Source organism: Equus quagga, chromosome 2 (genome assembly GCF_021613505.1).
Source record: "Equus quagga isolate Etosha38 chromosome 2, UCLA_HA_Equagga_1.0, whole genome shotgun sequence".
Taxonomy (NCBI): Eukaryota; Metazoa; Chordata; class Mammalia; order Perissodactyla; family Equidae; genus Equus; species Equus quagga.
Genome location: NC_060268.1, coordinates 72,172,841 through 72,196,995, shown reverse-complemented (window position 1 = coordinate 72,196,995; position 24,155 = coordinate 72,172,841). Strand labels below are relative to the sequence as shown.

Below are 24,155 nucleotides of genomic sequence, written 5' to 3'. Positions count from 1 at the left end.
AGTAAAACCACAATGAGATACACTACACAACTACAAGAATGGCTAAAATTAAAGAATGATCACACCGAGTGTAGACAAAAACATGGAGGAGGTGGAGCTTTAGAACAACCACTCTGTAACACAGTTTGTAGGTATCTTCAGAAGATAAACATGCACCTACCGTACAATCCAATTATTCCTCTCCTAGGTATTTACCCTAGAGAAATGCAAGTGTACATCCATATAAAGACCTGTACACGTATGTTCACAGCAATTCCATCTGTATTAGTCAAAAACTGGAAACAAGCCAAAAGTCCACCAACAAGCGAACAGATGAACAAATTGCATTATATCCATAAATGAAATACTATTCAACAATAAAAAAGAACGAACTATTGATACATGCAACATGGATGAATCAAAAAATAATTATGCACAGTGAAAAAAATAAGATAAAAAAGAGTACATACTGTATGATCCCATTTATATAAAACTCTAAAAACTGGAAACTGATGTATAGTGACAAAAAGCAAGTCAGTTGCTGTGGGAGGCAGGGAGGGTATGAAGTGGCCCATGGAAACTCAGGGGTGGTATGTATGTTCACTGTCTTGACTGAAGTGATGCTTTGACAGGTGCACACGTCACAGCTACGAAATTACACTTTACATGTGGAAGGTCTACTGTATGTCAACCACACCTAAACAGAGCTATTGAAAACACCCGGCAGTTCAGCCAGTGCCTATATGTGTCCAGTGGTTATTACAGTCTTCTCTCTTTGCTTGTGTGTACAGCATTGCCAGAGTTGACCTGACCATGACACAAGAATCCACATGGTGCTGCCTTCTAAAATTTTCATTCCAGTGTCAATAAATCACAGCACAGCGCACAATGAATATTGTGTGGCTTTGGTTCAGAAAGCAGTTAACATGGTGCTGCAAAGTCTAATCTGGTGGTGCTATAAGCATTAGACATTCTATTTGTGATGTTGTTGTACCACACCAAAGGATCTCATATAAAATACAAATCTGTGTTACCTAAATAGGAAGCACCTAAAGGGTCTCTTGCTGTCTGGAAGAGGACAGGCTCATGGACAGAGGGCGTCGCCATATCAACGGTTGTCCACGCCACACTGTGCGAAGACCCACAAGCCACTCGTGTGATCTTCTGGCCTTCTAAGCCTTGTACAAGTGTGGGCTTTCGATTAACTGTGGTTGTGCCATTGCCCTGCTGGCCATGGTCATTGTCACCCCAAGCATATACCTGTTAAGGGGGAAAAAATCAGAAACTTTCAAGATTCCAGAACATTTTCTTTAAAATTACTTTAAAATTCTTGCCAATGACTATAAACCAGTATTTACTTAATATCAGTTCAATGGCTTAATCTACTCTGTTCTGTTATAGGAAGCAAGGAGATTATCCTCTTCGACTAAATACAGTAACTTATTTTTTCCTTTATTTTGCAAAGAAAAATGATCAAAAACAATATGTTCACTTTTCAAGTAAATCACTTCTGACTTTACAGAATTAGAAGGTACAATTCATTTTTAATTCATTTTTACTAAAAAAAAGTATGCTAATTTTTTGCCATAAACGTATTTTAAAAATATAACATCCATGAGCCTATCACACTATGGCCTCTCAAAGCAGAGAATGAGAAATACCTGTCAAGGATAACAATTTCTAAAATGATATATATCTCCCCATCAGCTATCAATTTCTAAAGTAAAATACTGCTAATACCTTAGCAGTAGGAGCACCTTCAATGACGATAATCTCTTCCCATTTCCAAGTGGACTTCAGAGTGGGGAGTCCAACACTGTATAACATGCATGAGCCAGCAACTCTTTCTAAGATGCCCTCAGCCTGTGCCGACAACTGGGCAGATACACAGAGGAACAAAATGGACAAAGCCCTGTTCTGGTTTTTCAAGTACCAAGATTCCTCTCATTCCATTACAAGTTACACTTGGACATGAAAAAGATCTATCATAACCTCAGCTTACCTGCCCTGCATCCGTGACCGCTAGGCAGTGCAGGGCGCCGACAGCCACATGCACGATCTTCTTCCCTCTCAGCCCTTCCACCACCTGAGGCTTCCGCACGTGCACATCAGAGCCGTGGCCCAGCCTGAAGTAATCCCCCTTACCCCTGCGAAGAGGTCAACAGTTCACATTTTAATATATGGCTATAGTCTAGCAATGCTCCACAGGAAAACACTCATTGTTTACAATGTTAGAGCCATCTCAATGGTAAGATCATATACAATGCCTACGGTGTTTGAAATTATGTTATAAAAGAGTATACCATTAATTCATTAATTCTACTAGCAAGATTCTAATGTGTGTTTTACAATATTTAACTAACTGATGTAGGTTTTCACACAAAGAGATTGAAAACATGACAAAAAAACCTCAAATGCCTCTCAAAAGTCCTCTTTAGTGTAATTCTTTCTCAAGCTGCCTCTGGGTCATAATACTCAAGCTAAGGCCCATCAGACCATCCAGTGTCAGCCGAGTGTCCCATTCCTTTTTGATTTAATAAAACAAACTTTCACAAGAAACACAGGTGAACTTTTTCAGGATCACAGAAATCAGAATTCTGTTTTCTGCCCATTTGCTCACTAGGGTTCTAGCATGGTAAGAAAGCATAAGAAGGGCCGGCCTGGTGTTGCAGGAGTTAAGTGCACACGTTCTGCTTCGGCGGCCCAGGGTTCGCCGGTTCAGATCCCAGGTGCGGACACGGCACCGCCTGGCAAGCCATGCTGTGGCAGGCATCCCACATATGAAATAGAGGAGGATGGGCACGGATGTTAGCTCAGGGCCAGTCTTCCTCAGGAAAAAAGGGGAGGATTGGCAGCAGTTAGCTCAGGGCTAATCTTCCTCAAAAAAAAAAAAAAAAAGAAGCAAACAAGCAAGCAGAAGAAACTCTCTACATAAACCTCAACTAAACAGAAGAGACATGTTGGGCTAAAATTTCTCTAGCGTTCTTTTCCAAACAACCCAGTTATAATGGCCAATTTCTTCTTATAATGTTATCACTAATCCCAACTCGAAAAGACAAAGATACCTGGAATGAGTAAGAAAATGAAGGTTTTACCATCCCCTCAGGGTGGCATGGGGTAGGGTGGAGGTACCCCAAGACACATTGGTGGGTGACAGGGAGTTTACGTACCATGTCCACACCACTCCCGACTTGGTGAGAGCCAAGGAGAACTGAGCTCCACACTCGATCTGGCACACCCCCTGTCCATTTAGTCTCTCAATGTTCTGGGGAATGTTACAGCCCTCACTTCCTCCTCGGCCCAATTTTCCAAAGTCACCATCACCCCAGGAAAATACCAAACCTAGGTTTAAAAAAACATACTTCAGACCAACTTTTTATGATGTTCCTACCCACCCAGAAACATAGAATCAGGACAGGAGCTCACCTTCATCAGTCAGAGCCAGGGTCTGTGCATCTCTACTTCCACATGCAACCTGGATTACTCTGTGACCCAGAAGGACTTTCACCTACTCAATTACAAATTTAAAAAGAGAATGAAGCACAGACACTGAGAAAGCAAGGAAAATTTTTTCAAAGACTGAAAGCCAATAATGCACATCTTTATGAACTTTCCTAGACTTGAAGCTTATCTTCTCTTGAAATGAGCAGATGGTAAGCTTTCTGTAAGCAACAAAAATTCGTATGTGTATAATCACCATTTTGGGCTTCAGTTGAGTTGTATTATCCCCATGTCCCAACCGGCCATATTCTCCAAGGCCCCAGGTATACAGTTCACCGCTGGACGTGAGGGCTGCACTATGAGAGCTCCCGCAGGCAATATCCCGAATACGCTTGGTTTTCAGGGCCTCTATTAGCCGTGGCTTGTCACAGTTCCTAGAGCAAGATTAAATAATATTCCCTATAATCAATCCAGTTTTTTTTAAGAAGGAAAAAAGGACATCTACCCTGATCCACATTTAGTCAAAACAACATCTGTAGATCAACTTAACTATCAAATCTTAGAACAGGTAAGGCCAAATCACATTCATAGATATTTTAAAAAATAAATTTTTAAATTCTATTTTCATAAACAACCTATCCTATTTAATTTCCTGCAAAATAACTATCAAATGGCATTCACTATTATCATCAGTAACAATTTCTTATTAGCAAGTAATGAAAATATTCTTACATTCTGCTGAAGTGTCCAAGTTTGCCATCGTCACCTTCACCCCAGGAAAACACTTTCCCATCAACAGTTAAAGCCGTAGCATGCCGGCCACCTGCAATGTTCACACAGATATGAGCTGCTGAACTGGTATACCAAAAGTATGCAGCCTAACTACTTAATTTGCCTGGCATGCAGTATGTACTCAATGAACATGTGTTGAATAAATGAGTAGATAGAAGCAACATCAGGCTGACAAATACATAAAATGAATAAACTCTTATTAAACTACAAAGTTTAAATCCAAGAAACAATTTCACTCACAAAGGCAAAAGAATGCTGTTTATTAATGGGGTTCCTGTTCTATTAAATATATAAAAGATCAAAATTCAGATGGTAAAAGTAAAAATAAGTACATTTGTGATCAGACAAATTATCAAATGCAGTGGCAATTAAGCTTTTGAGAAATGCACCCCGAAAGTGGAATTATTTAAGCAAAAGTACCATCATTTGCAATTAAGGCATTATACTCACTATTCCCACAACACATCAGCTCATGCTCTTTCCAGCATGGACCATTCTCTCCCAGTCCATCCACTCTGCCACAGACTGAAGAGCACTGTCTTTACTGGCATTTCCTGTCACCTGTTCCTGGGTTCCCGGTCCCCTCAACATTCATTCTGCCCTGTTCCTTTGGTACCAACAAAACCCATATTATCAATGGCAACCATGTGCTCAGCTAAAAACTACACTTCTCAGACTCCCTTTCCCAGAGAGGATGGTGACAGAGAAGCAATGAAAATGAGTGAGGTTTCTGGAAAAGCTCTTTAGAGGGGCTAAGTGAGCTGGAGGAAATGCCCATCTCGTGTCTGCCTAGAGCCACAGAGCCATCTGTCAACGAGGGTGGAGAGAAAGAGGAAGCCTGTGCTCATCATGCGCTGGAGCTGCTGAACTGGCCCTGGACACCACCTCCAGACCTTCACGGAGGAGAAAAGTAAAATTCTATCTTGCTCAAGCCACTACTGTTTGGATTTTTTGTTATATGGGGTTAAATCTAACCCTATTTGGTACAGACACAAACTGAGTTTTACATCTAATTCAGTTTCATTCCTCAGAGGTCAGCACAGTGCTTTGAAAGAAAGAATATTCAATAAAGGTGTCCTATGGGCCAGCCCCATGGCCTAGTGGTTAAGTTCAGTGTGCTCCACTTCAGTGGCTCGGGTTCAGTTCCTGGGTGTGCACCTACACCACTCGTCAGCAGCCACGCTGTGGCAGCGACCCATATACAAAATAGAGGAAGACTGGCATAGATGTTAGCTCAGGGATAATCTTCCTCTTCTCACTAAAATAAATAAATAAATAAATGTTTCCTAAATTGAAGGAGTATCAATTTTTTTAAAAGGATTCTTCTTATCAGTGGGGATCACAGACACTTTGAGAATCTGAAGAAGGTTATACAGGCTCTTTCTCCAGAAAAATAACATATATTTAAGCACAGAACATGATGATTTCAAAGATGCTATGACCCTGAGACCACAACTCCAAGACTGAAAAGCCCCTCTTGGAGGGGTACGCCCCATACCTAGAATGCAAACAACTCCTGGTCTCCAAAAAGCCTCATGCAGCAACAATAATTCAATTCTAGACCACCACGAGATTACATTATCCAATTTTTATTCCCAATAAGTAAGTAAAACTTGAAAAAGAATGCAAGGATATCTTAGGGAAAATTATTCGAGGGCCCTAGTTATTTACAGAACAGGAGCAACAGGCTTATCCTCATACAAGTGCCAACTTGGCCCGATACCTGAGTGAACGGCCACCTTCTTGACCACATAACTGCTGAGAGCCGTGACCTGCCGGGGGATGGGCACAGTCCCGCTGGAGATGCCCAGCCCAAGCCGGCCATTCGTGGCCTCTCCACAGGCGTACACCTTTCCTTCTACAGTCACTGCAAGGAACAAGAGTGAGGAGAGGACTCACTTTTTACAACATAACTATGTTTTCAGTGTTAAGCATGATTTAAAAATTACTTAATATTAGAATAATCATACCTGCAAACAAACTTTTAGAACCACCAGCCACCTGTACTACATTCAAAGCAGACAGTGTCTCAGAGAACGAAGGAACCTTTATCTAGAACAGAATGTTTTTAAAAAGCAAAAGAAGGGAAAAGATAATTTTATCTATACTTTTAAAATTACAAGTAACCTGATTAGATGATACAAGGAATTACTGTTAATTTGCATGGTTATATTAATCAAAGAAGTTTCTTTCTCGTAGAGATACACACTAAAGTATTTGAAGGATGAAATGATATAATGAGATTTACTTTAAAATTAACAGGGGTAGGGGTATGTAGAAAATAAAGACAAAAAAAGTGACCATCTGCTGGTAACTACTGAAGCTGGTACAGAGACACGAGAGCTCAGGTGCCTATTCTTTCTACCTGGATATGTTTGAACATTTCATAATAAAAGACGAAAAGTAAAATACAAATAATCTAAAGATATAAACAAAAACTGGTAAACTATGTTTTATTTCAGGTCATGTCCTGCTCAGTCTTGTTGATTCTAACATCTCTAAGAAATTATACACTTAAATTTCCCATTGTAGATGGCGGTGATTTAATTTAAAACTCCTAAAGCCTTTGCCTAAGAAACACTTTATGATTCTCACGTGTCAGAAATTATCAGTCACTACTACACTGGAAGAAAGGATTTTTATCACAACTGTGGAGCACTAAATCTATCCTTCACATGCAAACTCCAGCAAGGGCCCTGTGCTTGAGGATACCTGAGATAGCCCCACACCATCACAACAGAGACTCCCAGTGCTTACTGCCCCTTGTCCAACTCCAAATGGAGTCCAGGGGCCTTAAAACACAAATGTAACTCAAGGCTGTTCAAATAAAGATAAAAACCCATCTTACTTGAAAGGAGAAACTTAAATAAATGAGTTTTAACTTTCCTTCTCAGCCTTTCAACAATGCAGGCAATAAGGCATCTTATGATGGGTGAAGTCTCACAGAATACCAAAAGGAAGCAGAGAAACTCATCTGAAGAGAAACTGTTTCCAGGCACCAAATTTTGGAGGAATCTGTTCTATGGCTCCTTAGTTAACAGACACTGAATTCAACTTTGGCTCAAATGCATCATTTGTTGTACCTACTCTTTAATCACACCTTGCTCATCTTTGTGCCACTATGGCATTTTTTACACATTATTTTGTTCATGGTAAGCAAAAACGTGTATTGTATTGAAGACAATATAATTATAGTCTACAGTTTTCATCTATACGCTTGTCAGATCTTTTCAGAAGTGTACTTTCTAGTTTATAAAACAACAATAATGCAGCTATATCAAAAGTACACTATTTCCCAAGGACAGAGGCTTTTCAGAAACTAAATTTGATAACATCTATGAGAGTTCACATCAAGAATTACTTTAGAAAAATCAACTTAAAAAACAACATTTGGAAGGTAAAACCATTATAAAAACTTCAAAAAAAAAAAAAAAAAACTTCAAAAATAGTCTGGCTATTGTTGGGCCAGCAAAGCTGCTCCTCAGTCATGTAATGACAGGTGACACGGGAACTTCAGGCAGAGGTGGGATACCTTAGAGCCTTTCAGCCCGCCCAGCTGGTCCTTGTCATTCAGTCCCCACACAAACACTTTGGTTCTTATTGTAGCCGTTGATTCCAGTCCTGCAGCCTTCTTTCTAATAAGACTAACCAAAGAAAAAATAAAGAGAGAAACAGAGGTCATTCAGCATAAAAACTTTTAAAAATAAAAAGGAAAGCAATCTCAAGTATGCAAAGTTTGCTGATTACTATGAGAAACTGTTAAGTTTTGTTTTAATATAATAAAACCTCAAGTATATATAGGAGTAAATGCACCAGAGGGTCAAAATTTGTAGAGACTAGCTTGTTACCTTTTCATACTAGAATTTAATTGTAGCTTTTTACCTTTGGTGAAGATCTTTCTATGACACACTAGGCAGCTCTCTTTCTTCTTAAATACCAAGTTGAACATTACAGCTATTTTACTGACTCAGAGCAATTCCTGCCCATTACCTGGACAAACAGCTACTATAGATGTAACTGGAGAGAACACTGGATGGTCCCAGGAGTCACCACTGGGACTAGCATTGTGGCAATGTCCCTAAATTAGAAATCTGTCTGGTCATTCTTTTTCCCCTAAAGAAATAATAGATATAGCCATATGACCCTGCAGGCACTACTCCAACACAGATATATGTCGTAAAGCACAATGCAATTTTCTTCCTTCATACCCTCCGCCAGCTGGGCTTCAGGTCCCCACCTCCGTTCTCTCTTGGGAGGCCTGCCCCACACCCTGAGGCTCCTGAAGCATAGGTCTGGCAGCTAGCTCCACCACCTTGTTCATCCTATCTCCTGTCTTGCCCTCAATAGGGCGGAGGTTGAATCAACAAAGCACTCCAATTCTTGAACTTGGGGAAACTATAAAGTGCCCAGGATAGAGTGAGAGTTTCTTGGTTGTTAGTCTGATGTCAGGTGCTAAGAAACTGCTTCTTTTGTTTGCAGCTCTTGGCTTTTCATTGCTTTTGTTCTAGTTTCATCAGCTAGGATAGACAACTGAAGGCTCCAGAGACCAGATTTGAGACAAGTAAGGTTTTTTAACACGTTATATACCAACGAATACTTACTTTAAAGAATCAAAATTTTATGGTTTGGGGATAAAAATGTAGGAAAACTCTTCCAGGGACAGGAGAGCAAATATATGTACATTGTAATCATTTGAAATACTTTGTAACACATTTTTAGTCAAAAATATGTACAGGACACCAGGAGTAATATTTAAGATAAATAACAACTGGTACCAAGTAAGTATGAACCATTCAGAACGGAGGCCAGTCATGTGTGCTCAGTGTGCGCACCTCCTAGCTGGGTGCCTGCCTAGTGGGAGACTGCTTGGACCACTCATTCACATTGAAGTGATTAATGGTAAAGATGGTAAACTTCATGCTATGTGTATTTTATCACAAAAAATTTTTTTTCAATGTAAAAGTTAATGATAAAATACTTAGCAAAAAGGCTATCAAATATAGATGATACCATTTCCACAGGAAAACACAAGTAGGGACAGATAAAAAGAAAACTATAAGGATAAAAAATATTAACAATGATATTTCAGGTAGAAAAATTAAAAATTTTTATTTCTCCTTTTTAGTGGTATTTTTCTAAATATGATGTGTTTTTACATTAAATATTCCCCTAATAAATTAAATTATAATTTTTGAAAACTCAACTAAAACTTACCATGAGATATGCTCTAATTAAATATTTACTTTTAAAAGTGAGAATTTTGTAATGAGCACCACCAATAACAAATGGCTCTCACCTCCCACTGTTGCCTTTTTCATCTTCTTCCTCTTCATTATCTGAAGCTAAGAAAGGAACTGCGGCCAAGTCTTCCTCCTCTGCACGGATTCGTCCCAGCAGGATGAGACCATGGATTTTACAATCGATTCCTGAGCTCCTGCACTGCTTTATTGCAATTTCAATATATCTGTGATACTAGACACAAAAACAATGAGCTACAGACTTTTTAGAACCAAAGACATTAGATATTTTAACAGGAGCAGGATATTTGAGACCTGGAATATGTGGAAAGTTAGAGCTCCTTTACTAATTTCTGAAATATCAAGCAACTTAGGTAGAGTTAATGCAGCCACACTTGACTAGAGTTTGACTTCAAAAGAAGTCACTAATTCACCAAGCATGTCTATCCAAGGCATGGGACTCACATTGATTTTCTTACTAAATTGGAATAGTATGATAGCCTTACGGAATGACTGCAAACCTTTCTGTCTTAAAGCTTTCTTGAACCAAGATGTATTAACAGATTATATGTCAGGTAGTTCACAGAGCCTTCATAATTTTTTTTAACTTTTTATTGAGATTATGATAGTTTACAACCTTGTGAAATTTCAGTTGTACGTTTTTGTTTGTCAGTCATGTTGTAGGTGCACTACTTCACCCTTTGTGCCCACCCCACGCCCCCTTTCCCCTGGTAACCACTAATCTGTTCTCTTTGTCTTCATGTTTAACTTCCACATATGTGCGGAGTCATACAGAGATTGTCTTTCTCTATCTGGCTTATTTCACTTAACACAATACCCTCAAGGTCCATCCATGTTGTTATGGATGGGACGATTTTATCCTTTTTTATGGCTGAGTAGTATTCCACTGTATATATCCAATCATCAGTTGATGGGCACTTAGGTTGCTTCCACGTCTTGGCTATTATAAATAATGCTGCAATGAACATAGAGGTGCATGGGACTTTTGGAATTGCTGATTTCAAATTCTTTGCATAGATACCCAGTCATGGGATGGCTGGGTCATATGGTATTTCTATTTTTAATTTTTTGAGAGATCTCCATACTGTTTTCCCTAGTGGCTGCACCAGTTTGCATTCCCACCAGCAGTGTATGAGGGTTCCTTTTTCTCCACAGCCTCTCCAACATTTGTTACTTTTTGTTTTGGTTATTTTTGCCATTCTAACAGGTGTAAGGTGATATCTTAGTGTAGTTTTGATTTGCATTTCCCTGATGATCAGTGATGATGAGCATCTTTTCATGTGCCTATTGGCCAGCTGTTTATCTTCTTTGGAGAAATGTCTGTTCTTGTCCCCAGCCCCTTTTTCAATCTGGCTGTTAGATTTTTAGTTGTAGAGTTGTGTGAGCTCTTTATATAGTATGAAGATTAACGCTTTGTCGGATATATGACTTGAAAATATTTTTTTCCAATTGGTGGTTTGTTTTTTTATTTCAATCTTGTTTTCCCTTGCCTTGAAGAAGCTCTTTAGTCTGATGAAGTCCCATTTGTTTATTTTTTCTATTGTTTCCCTTGTCTGAGAAGACATTGGTGTCCAAAAAGATCCTTTTGATACTGATGTCAAAGAGTGTACCACCTATATCTTCTTCTAGAAGCCTTATGGTTTCAGGTCTTACCTTTAGAGTCTTCATAATTTTTAAAACATAGTAAAAATAATTGAATATATACAAATTATAAAAAATAGTACAAGATGTTCTGTGACCCTACCACCTAGTTCAACAATTATCAATGTATGACCAATTTTGTTCATATATGGATTATCATAAGAAAATTCCAGGAAGCATCTTGTTTCAAAACTTCAGTGTGTATCACTGAAATATGGGCATTTGAAAAATATATCCACATTACTATTATCATAGCTAAGACAATAATTCCTTATATCATCTAATATGCTATCAGTGATTGAATTTTCTGATCATCTCATAAACATCTTTCTATTGTTGGCTTGTTCAAATCAGGATCCAAGAAAGATGCAACCTCCCTTGGTTATGCCTTGCTATTCATTTGCTAAAGCTAGTCTCTGTCCTGCGGGATGCCCTTCATTCTGATTTGGCACCCACTGTATTCCTCTATCCCATATTTCATGTGAACAAAGAATGATGCAGCAGGAAGCACATACACCACCTATGACTCCCTACTGCCTCGAATGAATCTGAACAATCCTCAAGATCTCCCTATGATGTCACAGGAAGCTCAGGTTGAACAAAACCATTGAGATTCAAAAGATAAACTGAGAAATGAAAATTTCTACAGGAAAAAAAGACCCTGTTTCTTTCTTTAGCAAGGAAAAACCAAGAGAATTAAGAATTAAATGAAGTGCAAAGTGTAGGCATTGTTTGAATCATGATTCACACAAACCAACTACACAAGGACATTTATGGGAAAACTGGGAAAATTTAAACACTGACTGGATATTGTATGATATTAAAGAATAACTGTTAGGTGTGATAATGGCATTGTGGTTACATTTAAGTCTTTGTCAGAGATGAATATTGAAGTATACACTATTGAAATACGATCATGTCTAGGACTTGTTTTAAACACACCAAGATAAAAAAAAATGGGGGTGGGGGAACACGCAAGGACATAGTGAAACACGATTGGCAAAAAATGATAATTGTTCAAGCTAGGTGACAGGTTTATGAGGGATTCAGTATACTTCCTATTTCTGGTTATATTAGAAAATTCCCATAACAAGCCATTTCAATGATAAAGAGTCCAGTAGCTTCACAGGAATGATATTCTAGTGCTTAAGTTAGTTGGAGAGATGGAGAGTGGGTCATGAGTTTCCCAGTTACTCACAATGCTTCAATATTTCTCATACATGTGATAGATACTATTTTTTACTTATCAAATATTATGTAATAAATTGTTCTAAATTGAAAATTTCTTAAAGTTAATACACCCTTTATGAATAATAACCTTAGTTATTGATTTAATAAAGTCTGCACTTATTGATTTGCTTAAACTACAAAAACATTTGGGAGTATGGACATTAGACAAGCTGCATTCAGTTACCTAGCAATAAGTTAACAATAAAATGCACTAAAATTCAATATTATCTTTTCTCAGAAAATTAATTAATTAATCAGTATATCACATAATAGTTCAATGACATAAAAGAATAAATGGTGCTAAACAATTCCTAGTGTTGACATCTGTGTGGAAGGATATACTGGAAAATGTGCGAGAAAGTCTCACTGCTGTGTAATATATGGGTGCTGTTTAAAAGAACCTTCATTGATTCTCTTAGAATTTTCAAGAGATACAATAAACTTGGAATCATTTTGCAAATTACCTTATTACCAATCAAAACAAATCAATAACTCAGTACTTTATGACAAGTTCAGCACTTGATGCCAACAGGTATGAAAACAAAAAAGGAATTTCAGCATCACATGTATGGTCAGAAAAAATCATTGCACACTAATACACATTTAACGAAAATGACACTGCACTGGCTGCAAAGAGCGACTGGATATGCCTGGTAACAACTTTTGCTAGGAGTATTCACCCCTGCTTCTTACCAAAGATAGTGAGATTGAAAGTTATTTTGTTTCCTTTTCAAGCTATCTGATAAGCAGCAAATTTAAGCTGTGTACATGTCAACTTTTAAAGTAAATACAATTAATTAAGGGGAAAAATGGGCTCAATGTTAGTATAGAAATGTTCAAAAAAGTCACCTCCATTGCCATTTGTAAACCATCAAAAAGGAACACTATCGTATCCACTTACCTCTGTGCAGTCATTCAGAAGGGACACTGTGGTGTCAGTGGGGTTAATATTGATTGTCTTCAGTTCAATTAGGTTATTTAAGGAATTTCCACCTAGGGGGAAAAAAGGGCAAAGGAATCAGACAAAGGAGTTTTTATTATATGATAGAAGATACTTTTTGAGTAAACTAATTGAATTACCTGACACTACAACCAGAGATGGCATGTAGCTACTGTCAGCAGGATCTACTATCATTTTTAATCTATGAACAAGAACATCTGGGAAAATCTCCAAACGAATCCAATGCTTTAAAAGAAAAAATGAATTCTCTGTTAGTAAAGTTCAGCTATATTTTAGCTACTAAAATATTATCACTAAAGCTTGAATCTACATGAGATTTTTTTAACATATTATCTGGCATGGGAGAGACAGAATTTGCCTTTAAGCTGGCAGAAACAAGAGCATTGTACTCCATCATTTGCTCATTAGAAGAAAGTCTCACTCTAAGCTCCAAAAACGTGTTTATAAACTCCTCCTGATCTAGGGTGGTCCATTTATACCCATCAAGGAGTGGATCATAGAAAAGATCATAGAGTCAAGATGGAGAAAAAGCCCCTCTCCAAGACTGACCTGCATGTCCAGATGATGCATACCCACATGTAAGTGCAATTATGATAGCATGCCAAAGATCAACACATATTTGTTAGGATATATTAGAAAAACTTCTAACCAGAGCAGAATATGAACACATACATTTTATATGCGGGAGTAAAAAAACACCACCATGCTCTTACACCCACTATCAATTGGTCAGTTAGATAAAATCTGTTACCTATGTCGTTTAAAATCTCTGACAATAAAAACTGGATGGTATAGTACTCTGTAACTTTAAAATAATTATGAACTAAAATAGAAAACAACTACTCACAGGTGCCATCACAATATAACTTACTAGGTTTTTCAAAGTTCATTTTGAAGCTCTAAAAGGCAAAGCCACCTAAATAAAAGTGGTTCTGGAAGTTGCCCCCAGGGCACACTACCTTTCCTTGCGACCCAGAGGACTGCCAGCAGGGCTCACTGCCATCAATCAGACGAGAAGCCTGGTTCACGGAGGATGAGACATTCAGGCTCTTCACCATCCGAGACCAGCTGTCCAGCAGCATTCCTGGCTGACTGTTGTGACAACGCTTCAGCTGTTTACCAGAACGGCCACAAAATATTGCAGACTGTCCTATTTAACGGTGGTCAAACAGTGTTAATATTTGTGGGGCAGAACCTTCACAACCAAGAAATAAAGAATATTACATAGTGAGGAGCTTCTTACTTCAAAAAAATAAGTTTTCAATTAAAAGGAGCTATTAGATACCTAAAATGGCTTCAAAAAACCTAGTCAAGGTATTTTGTACCAATTTACGAGATGAAGTTCATATAATGCTATGATTTATTCCACTTGACTCTCTCAAGTAATAACAGAGAGAGATATTTCCAGATGGAAGGATACACATAAGCTGGGGGGGAAATACAGTCACAGTACTTACAGAAAATGTTCTTATTAAAAATGCTTTTTTTTTTCTAGATTGGCACCTGAGCTAACAAATGTTGCCTATCTTTTGTTTTTTCCCCCCTCCTTTATTTTCTCCCCAAATCCCCCCGGTACATAGTTGTATATTTTAGTTGTGGGTCCTTCTAGTTGTGGCATGTGGGATGCCACCTCACCATGGCCTAATGAGCGGTGCCATGTCCGCACCCAGGATCTGAACAGGTGAAACCCTGGGCCGCTGAAGCAGAGAGCACAAACTTAACCACTCAGCCAGGGGGCTGGCCGCAAAAAATGCTCTTTATAAATGCAAAGCAAAAGAAATTTGCAAAGAGTTTCTACTTCCATTAATGGCAAATCTGGAAATTCATCTAGCCCTCCCACTGAGGAGAGAACATTTAAAGATGACTAAAACTGGAAAGCATCAGAATTAACAAGACGGTAAAGAGATGAAAGGAGGTGTGCTAGGGAATCTACGCTCAAGGTTAGAGGCCGCTTTTCCCTCCAAGAGGACACAGGGTACTTCTGACAGCCTTGTGGGGGAAGGGAGCCAAGGAACCACCAGGAGAGAAGAGGATGGCCACAGAAAACCCCACACTTGGTTTGGGATCCCCACAGGTAGAACCCTAAGAGCAAAGTTGAACTATGCAGAGTTGTTTGTTTTTACAGATTGCAGCTCAGCATGAAATCACCTCACTCAATGACACTGGATTGAAGTGAGCCCAGATAGTTACTTACCCCAATTATCTGGAGGACCAACCCTCTCACCCTCAATCTCTGGAGAAAGATAATATCTTAGGCCTCAAATTGATTCAAGAAATATTTTTTAAAGATTTTTATTTTTCATTTTTTCTCCTCAAAGCCCCCCGGCACACAGTTGTTTATTTTTAGTTGTAGGTCCTCCTAGTTGTGGCATGTGGGACACTGCCTCAGCATGGCTTGATGAGTGGTGCCATATCCGTGCCCAGGATCCGAACTGGTGAAACCCCAGGCCGCCAAAGCGGAGCACGCGAACCCAACCATTTGGCCACAGGGCCAACCCCAAGAAATATTTTTTTAAATACAACGTTCAGGGCCTGGCCCTGTGGCCGAGTGGTTAACTTCGTGCACTCCGCTTTGGCGGGCCAGGGTTTTGCTGGTTCGGATCCCAGGTGCAGACATGGCACCACTCATCAAGCCATGCTGAGGCAGCAGCTCACATGCCACAACTAGAAGGACCCACAACCAAAAATATGCAACTATGTACTGGAGGGCTTTGGGGAGAAAAAGGAAAAATAAAATGTCTAGAAAAAAGCAACTATATTAAATACAACGTCCAGTATATAAGGGCATATGAGGAAACAAGAAAACATGACTAAACACTACCAGAAATGACAGATGATACAAATAGAGTCCAGAATTAGAGTTATAAGATACAGATTTTACAATAACTGTACTTACTATGTTCGAAAAGACATTAAAAATTTCAGCAGAGAACTGGAAACTATTAAAAAAAAAAACCCAAAAGACTAGGCCTGTTAAATACAGTAATTAAAATTAAGAACTCAATGAATAGATTTATCAGAAGACTAGACTCAGATGAAAAGAGAATTAGTAAAGAATATCCACAATGAAGAACTGAGGCGCAAAAATTTAGCAAACATAAACAAGAAGGTGAAAGACTTACAAGATAGAGATAAGGTCTAACATAGGTGAAAGAGGAGTCCCAGTAAAAGAAGGAAGAAAGAATAGGACAGAGACAGTATCTGAAGAAATACTGAATGACTGAAAAATTTTCAAAACTGACAGAAGACATCAAGCCACAGATTTGAAAATCCCTACTTTGAAAGTTGCCAACAGAATAGATCTTAAATGTTCTCACCACACACACAAAAAAAGGTTATTACGTAAGGTGATGGATGTGTTAACTAACCTTAATGGGGTAATCATTTTACGATATATATGTGTATCAATTCACCACAGTGAACACCTTAAATTGGCACAATGTTATATGTCAATTATAGCTCAAAAAAAAACTGAGCAAAGAAATAAAAATTTAAAAGACCTACTTACCCCAAAAAAGATAAATATAAAGAAACGCATCTCTGCATGTATGTAAAATTTGTGTAAGACAAAAACAAAAGAATACCTCAAAGGTAGACTAAGGGAAAATACAAAGATGGATTTGCTTTAGTGGAACAATAACTACACTTCCAGCTGACTTCAACAGAAATAATATAAACCAAATTATGATGGAACAGTATTTTTGAAGAGCTGAAAGAAAATTCCCAGCAAAAATGTTTTTCAAAAGTGGAGAAATAAAGACATTTTCAGACACACAAAAACAGAATTCATAACCAAAGAGACACATTAAAGAAAATATGAAGGAATATTCTTTAGGCAGAAGGAAAATGATGATAGATGGAAAGTGAAAGATACAGAAAGGAATAGGGAAAAAGTACAATGTTATGTGAAAAAATCTAAACAAATACTGACTATATACAGTAACAATAATATGTCTTATCTGGTTAAAAATGTATATGTGTAAAATTTTAAAACATGATAATTAAAACATAATTTAAATCAGAATGAGGGTAAATAAAGCTAAAGGGATTATGGTCCTTGCATTGTTAGGAATTATTTAGCAAAAATACTAAATAATATTAGATTTTGGTAAATCAAAGATGGATAATACCTTGAGTAACTGCTAATACTAAAAATGTGTACAGCATATATACTACTAATATGGCATACAATTATACACTAAAAGTGTGTCTAACTTCTAAGCCAATAAGTGAGGGGGACTTATTAAACAATGAAAAACACATTAGTCCAAAGGAAGGTGGCATGGAGAAAGGGGAATAGACAATAAGAGGACAAATAAAACACACCGAAAAGTTTTTCAATTTAAATAAAAGTATATCAGTAATTGTCCTTAAATGCAAATACCTAAGTGAGCCAATAAAATGACCCTAAATGTTAATCCTAAATGATCCAAACAAAAGACAAAGATAGACATATTGGAATTAAAAAAAAAAAACTGTCCTCAACTTACAAGAAATATATCTGAAATATGGTAATAAAAAAGATTGAGGGCAAAAGGCTTGAAAAAGATATAGTAAGCAAACACTAACTCAACCAGAGAACTGCAAGAGACACTCTTTTAGGCACACATAAAACACTTATAGAATCCTATCACATGCTCAGTCATATGATCACACATAAGTTTCAGAAAATGCCAAAGATCCATCAGTACATACTCTGAATGCAACGTGGAAACCAGTAAGAAGATACCTAAAAAATGTTGATATGTTTGAAAATTTAAAAGCCAATGAATACAAGAAAATAATTCCAATGAAATTTTAAAAATACTGTGAAATGTATTTTAATGAAGTATTACTACATATCAGTATTGCAGGATATAGCTTGAGCCTTACTTAAAGATAAATTTAAAAATTTAAGTTCATATAGTAGAAAGATGAAAGTGAAAAATAAATGAGCTCAGTATTCACCTCAAGAAGACAGAAAAAAAAATCAACCTAAACCCAAATACCATAGGAAAAAGAAACGGTAGTGATATGAGAAAGAGCAAATCAAAGCCAAAAGTTGGTTCTTTGAAAAGGCTAAATTTGTAAACCCATGGCAGGCTGATCAAGAAAATATTCAACTTAGGCTTGAAAAGGAGATGGGTCTACAGATTCCACAGCCCTCTTACATAAAGGTAAGAGAATATTGCAAATTAGGACTAGAAAAGAACTTCCTCAAAATGATAAAGGCCATTATGAAAATCTCACAGCTAACATCATATTCAATGGTGAAAGACTGAAAGCTTTCCACCTAAGATCAGGAGCAAGATGAAGATACCCACATTTACCACTTCTGGTCAACAAAGTATGGGAAGATCTAGCTGAAGCAATAAGGGGAGAAAAAGAAATATAAGGCACTCAGTTTGGAAAGGAGGAGGTAAAACTATATCTGTTCACAGGTGACATGATCACATATGTATTATTTAGGGTTAAAGAATCCACACACAAAAAAAACAGTCAGAGCTAATAAACAACTTCCACAAGGTTGCTGGGTACAAATTCAACATACAAAATGTGCTGAAAATGTATAGTGTATATGTATGTATATATTTCTACACACTAGCAACAAACATTCCAAAGAGAAAACTAAGAAAATAAATCCCTTAAAAATGGCATGAAAAATCAATAGTTTGGAATAAATTTAACCAAGAAGGTACAAGACTTGTACAGTCATGCATTGCTTAATGATAGGGATATGTTCTGAGAAATGCATCGTTCGGCAATTTCATTGCCATGCAAACATGATAGACTACTTACAAACCTAGATGGTATAGCCTACTACAAACCTAGGTTATGTGGTACTAATCTTATGGGACCACCATAATATATGCATCCTGTCACTGATCAAAACATGGTTATGTCGCACATGATAGTACACTGAAAATCACAAAACATTGCTGAAAGAAATTTAAAAAGATCCAAGTAGATGGAAAGACATCCCTAATTCTCGGATTGGAAGACTTAATATTATCAAAATGACAATTCCACCAAAAGTGATATACAGATTCAATGTAACTCTTATCAAAATATTGGTTTTTTACAGAAATAGAAAAATCATCTCAAAATTCACACTGAATTTCAAGGAACACCAAATAGCCAAAACAATCTTGAAAAAGAAGAAGGATTTCACATTTTCCAATTTCAAAACTTAACTGCAAAGCTCTCCTAATCACAATGGTGTGATACTGGCATATGGGCAGGAAATTAGACCAATGGAAGAGAATTAAGAGCCCAGAAATAAACTCTTACATCTAGCATTAACTGATTTTCAATGAGGGTGCCAGGATCATTCAATGGTGAAAGAATAGTCTTTTCAAAAATGTTGGGAAAACTGGATACACAAGTAAAAGAATGAAATTGGACCCTCACGTTATACTATATACAAAAATTAAGGTAGATCAAAGACCTAAATTTAAGAGCTAAAACTATAAACCTCTTAAAAAGAAACAGAGGCTAATCTTCATGACTTTAGATTTAGAAATAGTTCCTTAAATTGAAAGCAAAAGTAAATATAACTTGAAATGCACAGGCAACAAAAGAGAAAAACAGATAAATTGGACTTCATTTGAATTTAAAATTTTTGGCAGGTGTCAAGATGGCAGCATAGGAAGACTCAGAACTCACCTCGTACCATGGACACAACCAATTTACAACTACTTGGGAACAAATACCCTGAGGGGCAACTGAAAACTGGATAAAAAGAACTCCCGCAACAAGGGACACTCCTGACTCAGGTCGAAGAGGCAATAATTCCTTTCTGGAGAGAAAAAAAAGCTGGCTTCACAAGCTGCAGTACTTCAGAGCTGGCCAGGAGCAATCCTAAGGTAGGCAGGCTTCCTGAGAGGAGCGGGGAAGCTGAGAGGGAGAGCATTACTACTATAAGCATCCTTTGGACTCAGCACAACCGAGACAAGTCTCATAACATCTGGCTTTGGTGGCTAGTAACAACAACAGTGAATACCCCCGAAAAAGCTATCGGACATAAGGGGGAAAAGGCAGATCTTAAAGGACCCCCACACAAATCCACCCATTTTGGAAAGCAACCTAAAATCACCAGAAAGAAAGGTGCACACTCCTTTGGTGAAAACAGACTCACCTGACAGGCTCTGGGTGCATCTCAGTGAGAGGTGAGAGCTCCCCAGGGACTGAGACATTGGGGGCAGCCATTGTTGTGACCTAGTACAGGCGTGCTGACACAAATGCAGGGAGACTCATTAGAATTATTCACCTGGTCTGTTAGCCCAGGGCCTGCTCCACCCACTGCAGCACTGATTTAATCCAGCTTGGCCAGGGCAGGCAGCCTGCCCTAGGGACTGACCCAACCCAACAGCCAGTCCCCAGGGAACTTGTGCACCGGCATCAGCTAGATGCCTGGATGCTCTGCAGCAGAGCAGCGGGTCAGCCTCTGCAGGTCAGAGCATGCAAGAGAAGTGGGTGGAGAGTATGGGGTGTTAGTGGAGTGTGTGGGGCCTCTTTAGTGAGGCGACTGGGTCTGCTTTAGGGGGTCGGGATGCTTGCATGGGGCAGGACTGTGGTGTGTCTGGCCCTCTGGGCAGTGTGGCTTGTCAGCTGCAGAAGACTTGTGCTTCTCAAACAGCCACATAGAGAACCAACCTCACTTTCCAAAGCCTGAAACAATTGGGTACTCCCATGCATGGGCCCAGCCCCACTCAGCTGCAATCCTGAGAGAGCTGACAACAGCCTTGCAGGCTGGAAGCCTAGAGGAACTGTAAGTCCCTGAGACTAGCCACCAGCCATGCAAGCAGCCTACACACTTAACAGGAAAACTGCAACAGGAATGTGCTATCAGACCTTGTAGCCAATTGTGCTGGGGCTCCCCACACATGATAAAGTAACTAAAGAGTCCATAGCAGCCACATGCAGCTGAGAATTAGAACCAGCTGGCCAGGAGGACAGTCTAGCCTCCCTGGGCACCCGCAGCAAGAGAAACCCTGTCACAACAGAAGGACACACGTAGCTCACACAGGGGTCACTCCTGGAACATTTGGAACTGGTGATGAGAGAGAAGCACACTGCTGGGCCTCATAAGACATCTCTTACATAAGGGCACCTCTTCCAAGATCAGGAGACTTAGCTGACCCATCTAGTCCATAGATAAAAGAACACAGAAAGAGGATACATGAGGAGGCAAGAGAATACATTCCAAGTAAGGGAACATGACAAAACCCCAGAAAAAGAACTGAATAAAACAGAAATAAACAATCTACCTGACAAAGAGTTCAAACAAAAAGTCTTAAGGATGCTCATCAATCTTGGGAGAAGAATGGATGAACTCAGTGGGAACTTCAACAAAGAACTGGAAAAGATAGGGGCAAGGCTGGTAGCAAGCAGTTAAGTTTGCACATTCCACTTCTTAGCAGCCCAGTGTTCGCCGGCTCGGATCCCAGGGGCGGACATGGCACCGCTTGGCAAAAGCCATGCTGTGGTAGGCATGCCAGATATAAAGCAGAGGAAGATGGGCACAAATGTTAGCTCAGGGCCAGTCTTCCTCAGCAAAAGAGAGAAGGATTAGCAATAGTTAGCTCAGCACTAATATTCCTCAAAAAAAAAAAAAAAGAATTGGAAAATATAAAAAAGAACCAATTGGAAATGAAGAATACAATACCGGAAATAAAAAAATGACTATAGGGACTCAATAGTAGAGTAGATGCACTAACATTCGTATTATAGGTGTACCAGAAGGAGAAGAGAGAGACAAAGGGGCAGAGAATCTATCTGAAGAAACACTAACTGAAAACTTTCCTAAACTAAGGAAGGAAAAGACATACAAGTACAGGAAGCAAAAAGAGCATCAAACAAGATAAACCCAAAGAGGCCTACGTCAAGACACATTATAATTAAACTACCCACAAACTAATAAAACATATAATTAAACATCCACAAACTAAGTAAAATGATACATCACATTAACAAAATGAAGCATAAAAACCACAGGATCAGCTCAATAGAGGCAAAGAAAGCATTTGACAAGATACAGCTCCATTTATGATAAAAACTAAATAAAATGGGTATAGAAGCAAAGCTTTTGTACATAATAAAGGCCATATATGACAAACCCACAGTTAATAATCACACTCAATGGAGAAAAACTGAAAGCTATTCCTCTCAGAACAGGAATGAGACAAGGATGCCCACTTTCACTTTTATTTAACATCATATTGGAAGTCCTAGACAGAGCAATCAGGCAAGAAAAATAAAAGGGATCCAAATCGGAAAGGAAGAAGTGAAACTGTCACTATTTGCAGATGACATGATTTTATACAGACTACCCTAATAATCCACCAAAAAACTTTTAGAAATAATAAACAAATACGGTAAAGTTGCAGGATACAAAATCAACATATAAAAATCAGTTGCACTTCTATACGCTAACAATGAAGCAGCAGAGAGAGAAATTAAGAATACAATCCCATTTATAATTGCAACAAAAAGAATAAAATACTAGGAATCTACTTAACCGAAGAGGTGAAAGATCTATACACTGAAAATTATAAAACAGTGTTGAAAGAAATTAAAGAAGACACAAATAAACGGAAATATATTCCATGCGCTTGTATTGGAAGAATCAACATAGTTAAAATGTTCATACTTCCTAAAGCAATCTACAGATTCACTGTAATCCCTATCAAAGTTCCAACAACAGTTTTCACAGAAATAGAACAAAGAATTGTAAACTTTACATGGAACAACAAAAGACCCCAAATAGCCAAAGGAACAGTGAGAAAAAAGAACAAAGCTGGAGGTATCACACTTCCTGATTTCAAAATATACTACAAAGTTATAGTAACCGAAACAGCATGTTATGGCACAAAACAGACACACAGATCAATGGAACAGAACCAAGAGCCCAGAAATAAACCCATACATCTATGGACAGCTTATTTTCGACAAAGGTGCCAAGAACATACAATGGAGAAAGGAAAGTCTCTTCAATAAATGTTGGTGGGAAAACTGCACAGCCACAAGCAAAGGAATGAAAGTAGACCATTATCTTATACCATACAGAAAAATTAACTCAAAATGGATTAAAGACTTTAATGTAAGACTTGAAACCATGAAACTTCCACAAGAGAAAACAGTGTGCTCTTCGACATTGGTCTTAGCAGCACATTTTCAAGTACCATGTCTGACTGGGCAGAGGAAACAATAGAAAAAGTAAACAGATGGGACTACATCAAACTAAAACGCTTCAGCACAGCAAAGGAAATCATCAACAAAATGAAAAGACAACCTAGCAACTGGGAGAACTTATTTGCAAACAACCTAGCAACTGGGAGAAAATATTTGCAAACCATATATCTGATAAGGGGTTAATCTCCAAAACATATGAAGAACTCATACATCTCAACAACAAAAACCTAACAACCTAATTAAAAAATGGGCAAAAGATCTGAACAGACATTTCTCCAAAGAAGATATACTGATGGCCAACAGGCACATGAAAGGATGTTCAACATCATTAACTATCAGGGAAACGCAAATTGAAAAGTACAATGAGATATGACCTCACTCCCATTAGAATGGCTATAATTAACAAGACGGGAAACAAGTGTTGGAGAGGATGTGGACAGAAGGAAATTCTCATACACTGTAGGTGGGAGTGTAAACTAGTGCAGCTTCTATGGAAAACAGTATGCAGATTCCTCAAAAAATTAAGAATAGAACTACCATATGGTCCAGCTATTCCACTACTGGGTATTTATCCAAAAAACATGAAAACACGAATGAGTGAAGATACATGCACCCCTATGTTCACTGCAGCATTATTCACAATAACCAAGACCTGGAAGCGAGCTAGATGCCCATCAAGG

At 38.2% G+C, this 24,155-nt stretch overlaps 1 protein-coding gene across 7 annotated transcripts in view; it reads right to left on the bottom strand.

Annotated features, from left to right (window-relative positions):
• The window catches only part of HERC2 (HECT and RLD domain containing E3 ubiquitin protein ligase 2), a 270,577-nt gene that overhangs the window by 70,891 nt on the left and 175,531 nt on the right, over positions 1-24,155 (bottom strand). For all 7 annotated transcript variants that reach the window (XM_046653926.1, XM_046653932.1, XM_046653929.1 and 4 more), the window contains 13 exons: positions 14,262-14,452; positions 13,422-13,527; positions 13,243-13,334; positions 9,509-9,684; positions 7,745-7,856; positions 6,183-6,264; positions 5,936-6,079; positions 4,153-4,243; positions 3,677-3,854; positions 3,406-3,487; positions 3,150-3,321; positions 1,982-2,126; positions 1,014-1,239 (listed from right to left, as the gene is read on the bottom strand). In XM_046653926.1, coding sequence (XP_046509882.1) covers positions 1,014-1,239; positions 1,982-2,126; positions 3,150-3,321; positions 3,406-3,487; positions 3,677-3,854; positions 4,153-4,243; positions 5,936-6,079; positions 6,183-6,264; positions 7,745-7,856; positions 9,509-9,684; positions 13,243-13,334; positions 13,422-13,527; positions 14,262-14,452 — 1,797 coding nt within the window. The remainder of the gene's footprint in view (positions 1-1,013; positions 1,240-1,981; positions 2,127-3,149; positions 3,322-3,405; positions 3,488-3,676; positions 3,855-4,152; positions 4,244-5,935; positions 6,080-6,182; positions 6,265-7,744; positions 7,857-9,508; positions 9,685-13,242; positions 13,335-13,421; positions 13,528-14,261; positions 14,453-24,155) is intronic.